The sequence below is a fragment of the Mobula birostris genome, chromosome 4, assembly GCF_030028105.1.
Source record: "Mobula birostris isolate sMobBir1 chromosome 4, sMobBir1.hap1, whole genome shotgun sequence".
Classification (NCBI taxonomy): domain Eukaryota; kingdom Metazoa; phylum Chordata; class Chondrichthyes; order Myliobatiformes; family Myliobatidae; genus Mobula; species Mobula birostris.
Window position 1 is genome coordinate 172,517,153 of NC_092373.1, and position 13,333 is coordinate 172,530,485.

At 39.5% G+C, this 13,333-nt stretch overlaps 1 protein-coding gene across 2 annotated transcripts in view; it reads left to right on the forward strand.

Moving 5' to 3' along the window:
- The window catches only part of rap1gds1 (RAP1, GTP-GDP dissociation stimulator 1), a 90,852-nt gene that overhangs the window by 48,961 nt on the left and 28,558 nt on the right, over positions 1 to 13,333 (forward strand). For both annotated transcript variants that reach the window (XM_072256462.1, XM_072256461.1), the window contains 3 exons: positions 4,413 to 4,541; positions 4,988 to 5,113; positions 12,060 to 12,203. In XM_072256462.1, the coding sequence (XP_072112563.1) occupies positions 4,413 to 4,541; positions 4,988 to 5,113; positions 12,060 to 12,203 (399 nt within the window). The remainder of the gene's footprint in view (positions 1 to 4,412; positions 4,542 to 4,987; positions 5,114 to 12,059; positions 12,204 to 13,333) is intronic.

Here is a 13,333-nt window from a genome sequence, read left to right on the forward strand (position 1 = left end):
CTCTGTAGACTGAGATCTTGGTCTTCAGTCAGCATCACTTTAGGGATGGGAAATCGTGACTCCTGAATTTGATTGACATCTGTTTTAAAGAGATAACAAAGAGGCAAGACAGTTGATGTTGTTGGGTGGACTTGAACAAGGCTGGTCTGTAAAGTTAGATTACATCAAATCTAGGGTGACCTAGCCAGTTAGATACAAAATTGGCTTAGTGGTAAGAGGCAGAGAATGGTAGTGGTGGATTGTCAGATTAAGTGCTTGTGACTTGCGTTGTTCCACAGGGATTGGTGCTGGCTCCACTGTTGTATATATCATTGATTTGGATGAAAATGTAGATGGCATGGTTACTAAGTTTGTGGATGACTCTAAAATTAGTGATTTGATGGACAGTGAAAATGGTTGTCTTAGACTCCAACAGGATCTAAATCAAGTGGAAAGGCGAGCCATGGAATGGAAGGTGGAATTTAACTCAGTTGTGCAAACTGATACATTTTAGCAACTTAAACCAGGACAGGGCATATACAGTGATGACAAAGCCCTGGGGAATGGTAAAGAACAGAGAGATATGGGGTAAAATACATAGTTCCCTGAAAGTGGTGACACAAGTAGACAAGATGGGGAAGAAGGTATATAGTGTGCTTACTTACCTTCATTGGATGGGGCAGTGAGTACAAAAGTTGAGACATCATGTTACAGTTGTATGTTGATGAGACTGCATCTGGAATATTGAAAATTTCTGTACTATAGGAAGAATATGATTAAGCAAAAAGTGCAGAAACACATCCCAAAGATGTTGCCAGGACTGGTGGGTTTGAATTATAAAGAAAGATTGGATATTTATTTATTTCTATATATTTTGCCATACAGTGGAAAGTAGGCACATCAAACCACCCCAATGATCGCAATTTACCCTAACCTGATGATGGAACAATTTACCATGACCATTTAACCTGCCCAACCTTTGGACTGTGAGGGGGGGGGGGTCTGGAGCACCTGGAGGAAACCCACACATTCCACAGGGAGGGCATACAGAGATTCCTTACAGATCGGCACAGAATTGAACTCCGGAACACCCTGAACTGTAATAGTGTCGCGCTGACTGCTATGCTACCGCGGCACTGGCTAGGCAGGATCAGTGAAAGAGACTGAAGGGTGACCTTGGAGGTTATAAACTCATGAGGGGCAATAAGGATGATTATCGCAGTCTTTTTCCCATAGTAGAGGAGCCTAAAACTGAAGGGTACAAGTTTAAGGTCAGAAAGGAAAGATTCATAGTCAATCTTTGTCACACTGCAAGCATTAGATAAATGGAGTTGAGGTGAGCACAGTACAATGTTTAATAGACATTTGGGTACATAACCAGGAAAGGTTTAGAGTGATATTGGTCAAATGCAGAAAAGTAGGACTAGCTTGAGAAGACGTGGACCAGATGGGCCAAAGTACCTGTTTCTATGCTGTATAACTGACAGAAATTCTTAATCTTTTATTAATTTTAATTTGAGTCCTGTGACTTGTCATGCTACTGACAAAGGAATTTGAAATGACTAAATAATAATACTGTCAAGTGTTGACTTTGACCTGACAACATGTTATTATGGTCCTTTTGTATATTAAAAAGATTTGAAGATGCAAACACAACTTGAACATTGTGTTTGCATCTACAGCATACATTTATTGTGGCTTAGTGTGCTAAACATTAGAAACACTAGACTATTAAAGAAAATGTGTTTTAAAACAGATTGTGACGTTGATGTAAATGCAGATGTTTATGTAGAAATCAGGCTGTAGAAATATTTGTTTAAACTCACATATACATTAGATTTAATTTTAAATAAACACCTGCATGTGTAAATATTTGTGAATTTTAACACAATTAGTAAATTTTGCATTTATTGAATGTTGTAATCTGCTGTTCCATATAAGAATTGAAAGTGATAAATTGTGGTTTAGCAATTAGTTAGCAAATTGCAGGTCAGCTTACGGAAGGTGAAAATAGAGCACAATTACTTCATTGCATTTTTTACTTTGAGTGTAAAACTTTTATGTTACATTTTCCACAAATTGTTGTTGCCAAGTCTACTAGTTTATTTTTAAGTGCCGGTCATGTGCCATTCTGTAATAGGGGCTAGAATGAGATGGGCAAATTGTCTAACTGTTGTCAGGTTATAAGTCGGCTTGTATTAATCGGTGCATCTGCCAATACCTGAGTGACCATTTTTTCTTAAGGTAGGGCAGGCTCTTTAGGACACCAAAGTGCAAAACAAAAATATTTTAAAGAAACTTGATCAGTTTCTCTCACACAAGCCTAGACTAGTTACCTCCATTGACATTGGGTCAAAATCCTAGATCACCCACACCTCAAACTGCAGCAGTTCAGAATGTAGTTCACCACCACTTTCTCGAGAGTAATTAAGGAGGGACAATTCAGGCTGTCTCAGCCTGCAAAGCCCATATTGCTAGAATGAATAACAATTGCCCCAGTGAAGAGCCCTTAATTCAGATCTGCCACTTTCTGATATCCAGAATTTGGAACCAGAAAATAACCTGCAGAGGCTGGGATCAAAGCAACACTCACAACACGCCGGAGGAACTCAGCAGGTTGGGCAGCACCCGTGGAAACGATGAGTTGATGCTTAGGGCCAGAACCCTTCGTCAGGACTGAAGAGGGAAGGGGCAGAGGCCCTATAAAGAAGGTGGGGGAGGGTGGGAAGGGGAAGGCTGGTAGTGGCTGTACAGGCCGATCCTTGACAGGCACTGCTTGCCACGTACTTGGCTGGTGAGGCCTGGAGGGGCAGCTGGGGCAGAAGCTCTGTTGTGACGCTTCCTGTGCCTTTCCTCTGTTGCCTGGTTGAGCTTGTTCTCAGCAGCGTTCACACCTTTTCTGATGGCGTCCCTCCACTGTGAGCGATCTTGAGCCAGATCCTCCCGTGTTGATGGGGCAATGTCAACTTTCTTTAGGCTCCTGTGCAGAACATTCTTGTACTGTAGTCACTGGCCTCCTTGTTTTCGGGTACCACTGGACAGTTGGCCGTACATGATGTACTTGGGCAGTCTTCCGTCAGGCATTCTGACAACATGTCCTGCCCAGCGCAGTTGGGCTGACATCACCAAGGTTGAAACTGCTGGCATTCCAGCTCGAGAGAGGACCTCGGTGTTGGAGACTTTACCTTGCCATGTGATCTTCATCAGAGAACGTAGGTGACGCTGCCGCAGTTGGTCAAGCTGGTGTAAGTGTCTCTGCTGTGGGCACCATGTCTCACATCCATATAACAAGGTTGATATGACAACAGTCCTGTATACCTTGCATTTGGTGGCCAACCTGATGTTCTGTGACCAAACTCAATCTTTCAGCTGACCAAAGACAAAGTAGGCTTTTCTGGTTCTTGACTCAATCTCTACATCCAGAGAAGCTGAGAATGTTATTATGCTGCCCAGGTAGCAAAACTTGTTGACAGCATTGAGACGGGCGTGATCAATGAGGACAGTTACCAAAGTGTTTGACACTGTTGGTAGAGATGGCCTGTGGAAGATCCTACCAAAATTCTGTTGCCCCCCCACTCCTAACCAACATCATCTGTCAGTTCCACAAAGGCATGGAAGGTTGCATCAACATGTGTGGTGAGTTGTCAGACCCATTTTCCATCAGCAACGGCGTAAAACAGGATTGTGTTCTGGCTCCTACTCTGTTTGGACTATTCTTCGCTGCTGTTCTTCAGGATGGCTCATCAGACCTGAAGTTAGGGGTCTTCCTACAAACGAGGGCTGATAGCGGGCTCCTCAACCTCGCAAGATTGAGAGCAAAAACAAAAGTCAGGTACATTGTGGCGCATGAGCTACAGTTTTCTGATGACTGCACTGGTTGTCCACTCTCTCGAAGACTTACAGAAGATCACCAGTTGCTTTGCCAGTACAGCCAAAAGCTTCGGACTGACAATCAACCTGAACAGACGGAAGTTTTGTACCAACCAGCCCCTGGCTCAAGCTACGAAGAACCACGAGTAACTAATAAAACTTTGGGCAAATAGGTTGCCACATTTTTCATGACTCCATATATTTACTTGCATATTCAGTAACCCAACCCATTAAACCCATTAGTTAGATGCTAGGCCTGTCACCTAAATCTTGTATCATTAGTTTTGGTTTTGTACATTTATAGATGCTTGCTTGTATTCTGTCTGCTGATAAGTAGCATATTCATATTGAGAAATCAAGCATGGTTTTGTTCAGGGCTTGTAAAGCTTTTAACCATTCCACGCATAATAATCTCTTGAGTCTATTTCTCTCTGGTTTTGTGTTTTGTGAACTTGTTTCTTTTCTAATTCTGTTCATTGCCTGTTGTGTCAAAGGATCTTGCGTACAGGAGTACTAGTAATTTCAAGAATTACATGTTAATTTAAGAAAATCTTGTTTTACAGATGCCTTGCAGGCCCAGCTGATAAATATGGGAGTCATTCCCACTTTGGTTCAGTTGTTGGGTATGCATTCCCAGCATACAGCACTGACAGAAATGTGCTTGGTTGCATTTGGTAACCTGGCAGAGATAGGTAAGTTAGGATACATGATGAAAACTCAGTCACTTCATGTTTGTTGAAACTTGTTTTGCATCGTTGCTCACAGTTGGTTTCAGGTACTTTCTCAGGTACAACTGAGATTCTCTACTGCAATGTACATGAGTTTACTTCTATTATTTGTGGGAAAAAATTTGAGCAAGTATCTTTTAAAAAATATAACATGCAGATACAGGCTTTTGTATTATAGAATTTTAAATGCAGCCATTAGTGCTCTTGAGCAGTGATTAAAGGAAAATTGCTTAAATTACTTTGAAAAATGTTATTGACCCAATGTGTGAAATTGGTTCTGTTTTTATCATATTAACACTAAAAAGAAAGTAATGTGACTAACAAAGTAAATCACTTATGTTGTTATTTTTAATGTAGTTTCCTTTACTTAGACTAGCTTTAAAATTTTTCTCTTTTTTTATGAAATTTAGAGTCGAGCAAAGAACAATTTGCTTCAACAAAAATTGCAGAGGAACTTGTAAAGCTATTCAAAAAGCAAACTGAACATGAGAAGAAAGAAATGATTTTTGAAGTCTTGGCTCCATTGGCAGAACATGGTGGGTTTTCTTTCACTTCATGATAACACATTTTCAAACTTCCTTTTGTTTCAGGAACTCTGGAGGTATTCGGTTGCAAATCTTCTGAAACCAAATCCATCCTGGGAACAATGAAAAAGCACTGTAGTCAATGCTAATCTATAATTTGTATGTGCAGAAGTCAACTTAATATAGAACAGTACAGCATAGCCAGGTCCTCTGGCCCACAATGTTGTGCCAGTCTTTTAATTCGATAAAAGATCAATCTTATCCTTCCCTTCCACATAGCCCTCCATTTTTGTTTCATCCATGGCCCTATCTAAGAATTACTTAAATGTTTCTAATGTATCTGCCTCTACCACCACCTCTGACAGGGCAGATGACAGAAGTTTGTGTAGGGAAACACTGCATCTAGTGACCACAATACCTTTCATTTTAAAGTAAATATGCAAAAAGATAGGTCTGGTCCACGGGTTGAGATTCTAAATTGGAGAAAGGGCAATTTTGATGGTATTAGATGTGATCTGTAAGTGTAGATTGCGACAGGCTGTTTCCTGGCGAAGATGGACTTGGTAAGTGGGAGGCCTTCAAAGTCGAACTTTTGAGGATAGAAAGCTGTATGTGCCTGTCAGAATAAAAAGTAAAGATAACAAGTGTAGGGAACCTTGGTTTTCAAAAGATATTGGGGCCCTGGTTAAGAGAAAAAAGGATGTGCATAGCAGGTAGAAATAAGGTGTTTATGGAGTATAAAAAATGCAAGTGAACAGAAGAGAAATGAAAGAAATCAAGACGGATAAAAGAAGACATGAAGTTGCTCTAGCAGACAAGGTGAAGGAGATTCCTAAGGGATTATACTGATATGTTACAAGCAAAAAGATTGCAAGGGACAAAATTGGTCCTCTGGAAGATCAGAACGGTAATCCATATGCAGAGCCAAAACAAATGGGGGAGATCTTAAATAAATTTTTTTGCATCTGTATTTACGCAGGAGATAGACACAGTCTATAGAAGCGAGGCAGAGCAGCATCAATTTCATGAACCCTGTATAAATTACAGAGGAGGAGGTGTCTGCTATCCTGAGGAAATGAGTGGATAAATCCCCAGGTCTGACAAAGTGTACCCTCAGACCCAACGGGAAGCAAGTGCAGAAAATGCTGGAGCAGCCCTAGCAGAGATTTTTAAATCATCCTTACCAGAGGATTGGAGGATAGCCAATGTAGTTCCACTGTTTAAGAAAGGCTCTAAATATAAACCGGGAAATTATAGGCCAATAAGTCTGACATTAGTTGTGGGAAAATCATTGGAAAGTATTCTAAGGGTATATAAGCATTTGGATAGACAGATATTCAGCATGGCTTCATGTGTGGTAGGTCATGTGTAACCAGTTTTAGAGTTTTTGAGGAGGTTGCCAGGGAAGTAAAGGAAAGCAATTCAGTAGATGTTGTCTACCTGGGTTTTAGCAAGGCATTTGACAAGGTCCCACATGAGCAGTTGGTCAAGAAGGTTCAGTCGCTCGACATTCAAGATTAGGTAGTAAATTGAATTAGACATTGGCTTTGTGCGAAAAGCCAGAGAGTGATTGTAGGTAGTTGCCTCTCTGACTGGAAACCTTTGAATAGTGGTGTACTGCAGGGATCAGTGCTGAATCCATTGCTGTTTATCATCTATGTCAACTATTTGGATGATAATGTGGTTAACTGAATTAGCAAATATGCAGATGACACCAAGATTGGGGGTGTAATGGACAACAAGGGAGGCTTTCACAGCTTGCAGAGGTATCTGGATCGGCTGGAAAAATGGGCTGAAAAATGGCAGATGGAATTTGATGCAGACAAGTGCGAGATGGTGCACTTCAGTAGAACCAACCAGGGTAGGTCTTATACAGTGAAAGGTAGGGCACTAAGTGTGGTAGAACAAAAGGATCTGGGAATACAGGTCCATAATTCATAGAAAGTGGTGTCACAGGTAGATAGTGTTGTAAAGAAAGTTCTTGGCACATTGACCTTCGTAAAACAGTGCATTGAGTACACTGCTTTGTTGAAGTTGTGAAGACATTGACGAGGCTTAATTTGGAGCTTTTTTTGGCAGTTTTGGTCACTCACTTATAGGAAAGATGTAAATAAGATTGAAAGGTACAGAGAAAATTTATAAGAATGTTGCTGGGTCTGAAGGACCTGAGTTATGGGGAAAGATTGAATAGGTTAGGACTTTATTCTTTAGAATGTAGAAGATTGAGAGGAGAATTGATAGAGATATACAAAATTATGAGGGGTTTAGGTAGGGTAAATACAAGCAGGCTTTTTCCACTGAGGTTGGGTGGGACTGCAACTAGTGGTCATGAGTTAAGGGTAAAAGATGAAAAGCTTGAGGGGAACTTTCACTCAGAGGATCATGCAAGTGTGGAATGAGCTGCCAGTACAAGTGATGCATGTGAGTTTGATTTCAGTTTTTAAGCGAAGTATGGATAGGTACATGGATGGTAGGGGTATGGGGACTATGGGCCCAGTACAGGTTGATGGGAGTGGGCAGTTAAATGGTTTTGGGATGGGCTAGATGGGCCAAAAGGGCTGTTTCTGTGCTGTACTTCTCTATGACATCTCTCCATACTTATCCCAACACCTTAAAGTTACGAGCCCTTATATTAGTCATTTCTGCCCTGGTTAAAGTTTCAGGCTGTCCACTTGATCTATATCTCTTGTACACCTGCATCAAATAACCTCTCATCCTCTTTCTCTCCAAAGACAAAAGCTGAGCTCGCTCAACCTATCCTCATAAGATGTGCTTCCCAATCCAGACATCATCCTGATAAATCTTTTCTGCACGCTGTTTAAACCACATCCTTAATATATTGAAGTGACCAGAACTGAACACAATATCCCAAGTGTGGTCTAACCAGGGTTTTATAGAGCTGCAACATTACTTCACGGCTCTTGAACCCAATCCCCCCAACCAATAAAGGTCAGCACACCATATGCCATCAACTTATGCAGCAACCTTGAGGGATCTATTTATGTGAGGGAGTTGTACAGTTTTGCTTTCGTTTCCAAGTTTTGGGTATTTTTGATATTTTTAAAAATTGTTGATTCCTACTGTTGCTGATTTGTTTAACTTAAAAGGTTTTTAATCATGAAAATATTTCTTCATCTGCATATCAGAATCAGGTTTATTATCTCCAACATGTGATGTGAAATTTGTTAACTTAGCAGCATCAATTCAATGCAATACATAATCTAGCAGAGAGAGAAAAAATAATAAATATAATAAAACATAAATAAATAAATAGATTACGTATATTGAATAGATTTTTAAAATGTGCAGAAACACAAATACTATATATTAAAAAAGTGAAGCAGTGTCCAAAGCGTCAATGTCCATTTCATTAGATTTGTAGGCTGACATTCCATTAATTATTGGATAAAGTTAATTCACACAGATATGTGACTATCCAGGGTGTGGTAGAAAAAATACCTCTACATTTTCCATTTTAAAAAAACAGATTACCATTTTTTTTTTTTTTTTGGTGAATGCAGCAGGCCAGGCAGCATCTATTGGAAGAGGTACAGTCAACATTTCGGGCCGAGACCATTCGTCAGGACTAACTGAAAGAAGAGCTAGTAAGAGAATTGAAAGGGGAAGGGGGGGATCTGAAATGATAGGAGAAGACAGGAGGGGGAGGAATGGAGCCAAGAGCTGGACAGTTGATTGGCACAAGGGATACAAGAGGATCATCAGACAGGAGGCCTAGGGAGAAAGAAAAGGAAGAGGAGGGAAAAAAGCCCAGAGGATGGGCAAAGGATATAGTGAGAGGGACAGAGGGAGAAAAAGGAGAGAGAGAAAAAGAATGTGTGTATATAAATAATTAACGGATGGGGTACGAGCGGGAGGTGGGGCATTAGCGGAAGTTTGAGAAGTCAGTGTTTATGCCATCAGGTTGGAGGCTACCCAGACGGAATATAAGGTGTTGTTCCTCCAAACTGAGTGTGGCTTCATCTTTACAGTAGAGGAGGCCGTGGATAGATATGTCAGAATGGGAACAGGACGTGGAATTAAAATGTGTGGCCACTGGGAGATCCCACTTTCTCTGGCGGACAGAGTGTAGGTGTTCAGTGAAACAATCTCCCAGTCTGCGTCGGGTCTCGCCAATATATAGAAGGCCACATCGGGAGCACCGGACGCAGTATATCACCCCAGCCGACTCACAGGTGAAGTGTCGCCTCACCTGGAGGGACTGTCTGGGGCCCTGAATGGTGGTAAGGGAGGAAGTGTAAGGGCATGTGTAGCACTTGTTCCGCTTACAAGGATAAGTGCCAGGAGGGAGATCGCTGGGGAGGGATGGACAAGGAAGTCGCGTAGGGAGCGATCCCTGTGGAAAGCAAAGGGGGGGGGAGGGAAAGATGTGCTTAGTGGTGCGATCCCGTTGGAGGTGGCGGAAGTTACGGAGAATAATATGTTGCACCCGGAGGCTGGTGGGGTGGTAAGTGAGGAAAAGGGGAACCCTATTCCTCGTGGCATGGCGGGAGGATGGAGTTCACCATCCTGCTGCGTTCACCAGCAACTTTTATGTGTGTTGTTTGAAATTCCAGCATCTGCAGATTTCCTCGTGTTTACCATTTTTTTTTGTTCCCCAGGTTTTTTAAAATAATAGTATGCCCTTCCCCTCACAATTCTCACTTTGCATAATCAAGAAAGATCAGGTTTTCTAACTGTGGTATTCACTGAGTGAATAAATGACTTTTTGCACATTTAAAACATTCCATAAATAGTCAATAGAATGATCATTTATTGTACTTTTGCTGGTGGTGATGGCAATGGAAGCATGTTGTCCAGAATGCCAGGAAAGCTGCCTGCTGAAATAATCTGTTTATATTTCTTCTGAAAGGCAATGCTTTAGACAGTGCATTTCTGCATCAGTACAGCATTGCAGTATCCAGCCTCAAATTAGCTTTTGAATTTGACTACCCAGGCACCCAGAGGTATTTATTAGGAAGTTATGATTAATTCTATATAATACCAAGATATAATGTGAGCATGGTACTCTTCACAAGAAAGAACCATATTAAAATGAACAGCTTTAATATAAAACACCCTGCATCTTAAATTGTCAAGTGGAAAGATGTCTGTATAAATGGAAATGGATACTGTGTAGTTCTGGTCACCATAATATGGGAAAGATTTGGTAGCTCTGGAAAAGTTGTAAATGTACTGTATTCCTGACAGAGCAGAAGTATTGTAGTGACAAGGTAACTAGGCTTATTATTCCCCTTTGGAATAAAGACTTGAAGATTTTGAAGACTTGAAAATTTTGAGAAACCGGGACAAACGGAACAGCAAAGGATTATTTCACTGCAAAAACTGACAATTAAGGGACAGATTTAATTGGCAGCAAGATTAGAGGAAAATTGAAAAGGGAAAAATTTTTACATAGTAATAGGGGTTTAAAACACTTTGCCTGAGAATGGTGGAAATGGAAACTCATCACATTCAAATTGTACCCAAATGAACACCTGAAGACATAAAACTTAAAGACTCTGGGTCAAGTGCTGGGAAGTGGAAATCACTTAAATAGTTTTTTTGTCTTATTAATTTCCAACACATTCGCTGAATGTGGGCAGCAGTCAGGCATGACACAGCTGATTGCTAGTGTCAGAGGGGTGAGCTATACAGAGAAGAACATACAAAGTTAATCTTTTTAGCATAGATGAGTTCTGTGGAGGGTTCAGGGATGTATGAGAATTCTATTCCATTGAAGGAATCAAAAGTATATTACTTTAAAATTGAGGAGGATGAAAATGGGCTGAGATTAGTGAAAAAATTAATATTAGTATTAAGAAAGCCATACTTCAAGCTGCATTGCTGGAGGTGAAATACGACAGAACATCTTAAAAACAGCTGCTGCAGTTGTGGACTTAATCTTTTTGAATAGATTACATTTAATATGTGAAATGGCCTATCTTATGGTTCCTTTATTCCATCATAAATGAATTCAGTTGTAGTAAAGCCTACTGATTTTATTTGACAAAGGTGACATTAAATGTCGCACATTATCTGAACTTTTTTTTGTAAGAAATATCAACTCGTACTTTTTAAGAGATGTTATTTATATGGCACAATTGTTACAGATGTGTTGTGGTCATGGTTTCATAAGTCTTGTCACTGACTTTCAATGGAAATGCTATGTGTCAAGTAATCAGGAAATGTAGAAAAAGTTGAGTTTGAGTAATGGGTTTAAGTGGAAGTGATGACAGATGAGATCTTATGATTGAAGGAGTCATAATAAAAGATATACATTAAGCCTCATTCAAGATCAATCACTGTTTATAACATCTGGAAGAAAATCATAAAATTACATGCTTTACATTGACAATCTGGTACATGTTGAAGACCAAGAAGTTTCTCCAGCTCATAGATCTATCCAATTATTTAAATTTTGTAAAATTAAAGTTTCAACATAATCAGAAAATTGAAATATGTGGCTAGTGCATTGGAGGGAATTTTCAATGTTGGCCATTTAACTGAAATAAAGTTCTCACATCTTAAGTTATTTTGAGTCTCTTAACTTCCTGCTTTGTCTAAATTTGTAAATTCAAGGCATTCATTTATTAGGCTTTTTACAATAAAATTCTGTTTGCATTAAGGCGTGTTTTTCATGTGGCTAGTAGGTTGGGCATGAGAAGAGAAACTGAATCCTGATTTTTGAGGATATAGAAATTAGCACATGCAGTTGTTTGTTGGCATTGCTACCAACACTTGCTTTGATCCAGTGATTGAATCTTAAAGACAGCAGGTTCCTAGCTTAATGGAGGTTGGGGTTTTTTTGGTATCAATATTTGTTTGTCTTTTGTTGTTCAGATCCTTAAATGAAGATGGCTTTGTGGTCCAAGAATGGAGAGTCTAAAAAGTATCAAATGAAATTTGAAATGACTTTGACCTAAGACAATAGCAAAACATGCATTTCCTTTTGTTTCAGATGTCATCAAGCTACAACTGGTTGATGCTGGATTAGTGGACTGTCTGCTGGAGCTTGTCGAAGAGATGGTAGATAGCAATAAAGAAGATGATATCTCTGAGCTTAAAACAGCTTCTGATCTTATGGTATTGCTGCTTTTGGGTGGTGAGTTTGATACATCAGTTTTCAACAATTGTAGTCAGCATAGCGCAATTTGTTTTGTTTTAAATTTAAAGATACAGCAAAGTAACAAAACCCTTCCAAACCAACGAACCTGTGCTGCCCAATTCCACTGATATGACCGACCTGTATGTCTTTAGTATGTGGGAGGAAACTGGAATTCACATAGAAAACCCATGCAGTCACAGGGAGAACATACAGACTCCTTACTGGCAGCAGCAGAATTAATCTTGGGTTGCTGCATGTAATGGCGTTATACTAACCGTAGTAATAAACTGATACTCTTGTTAGAATGAAGAGTAGACTCAATGGTCCAAATAGCCTAATTCTGCTCCAATGTTGTGGTCATAAATAAATGTTGCATTCTTAAGTTTAAAATGTGGGGCAAGAGAGAAAGTACTGATTATCCTTCAAATTGAAGAGCAAATCATTAGTATTTTCTCATTTTGTTTTGGAAATATCTAAGAATTAAATAAGGTAGGCTAAATATATGGATGTTTTTGACTTCCGTTACTTTTTGAGAAGGCACTGTAGGGAGTACTACCAAACTGTAAAACTCCTGAAATGCAAAGTAAATTATTCACTGGTAAAATATGTTGTCATTTCTGCTATCTGTAATTTGACAAAAGGTAGCATTCATCTGTGCACAGGGCTATGTATTAAAATATTTGATCAGTTTTCTTGTTTGATGCACTATACATGTGGCCTGTTTTCTTCATGCACTGTTATAGAAAAAATAGAATGTTGCTGGTCTGATAATGATCCAGATTGTAATTTCTGTAATTTGGATTTTTTACTCTATTCAGCAGTAGCATTTCAGGTCAAAAATAGGAATTTATTTTAATATTTTTCAGCAGATATACAAAATAAAAAGACTAAATTGATCATTAAGAACTTATTGCCCATATCTGATCATTTGTTTGCCTCAAATATTTTATTTATTCAATTGCGTAAGGCATTCCTGGGAAGAGGAAAGGAGAAGTGGAGTCTAGTGATGAAAATTTAATCTAGAAACAGTCAAAAGCAGTTGCAATATAAATGGTGATGAAATTGTCCAAATTACACACTATACTGATGCGGTATATTTAAATTTTGACCTTTTGTGGCAATATGGA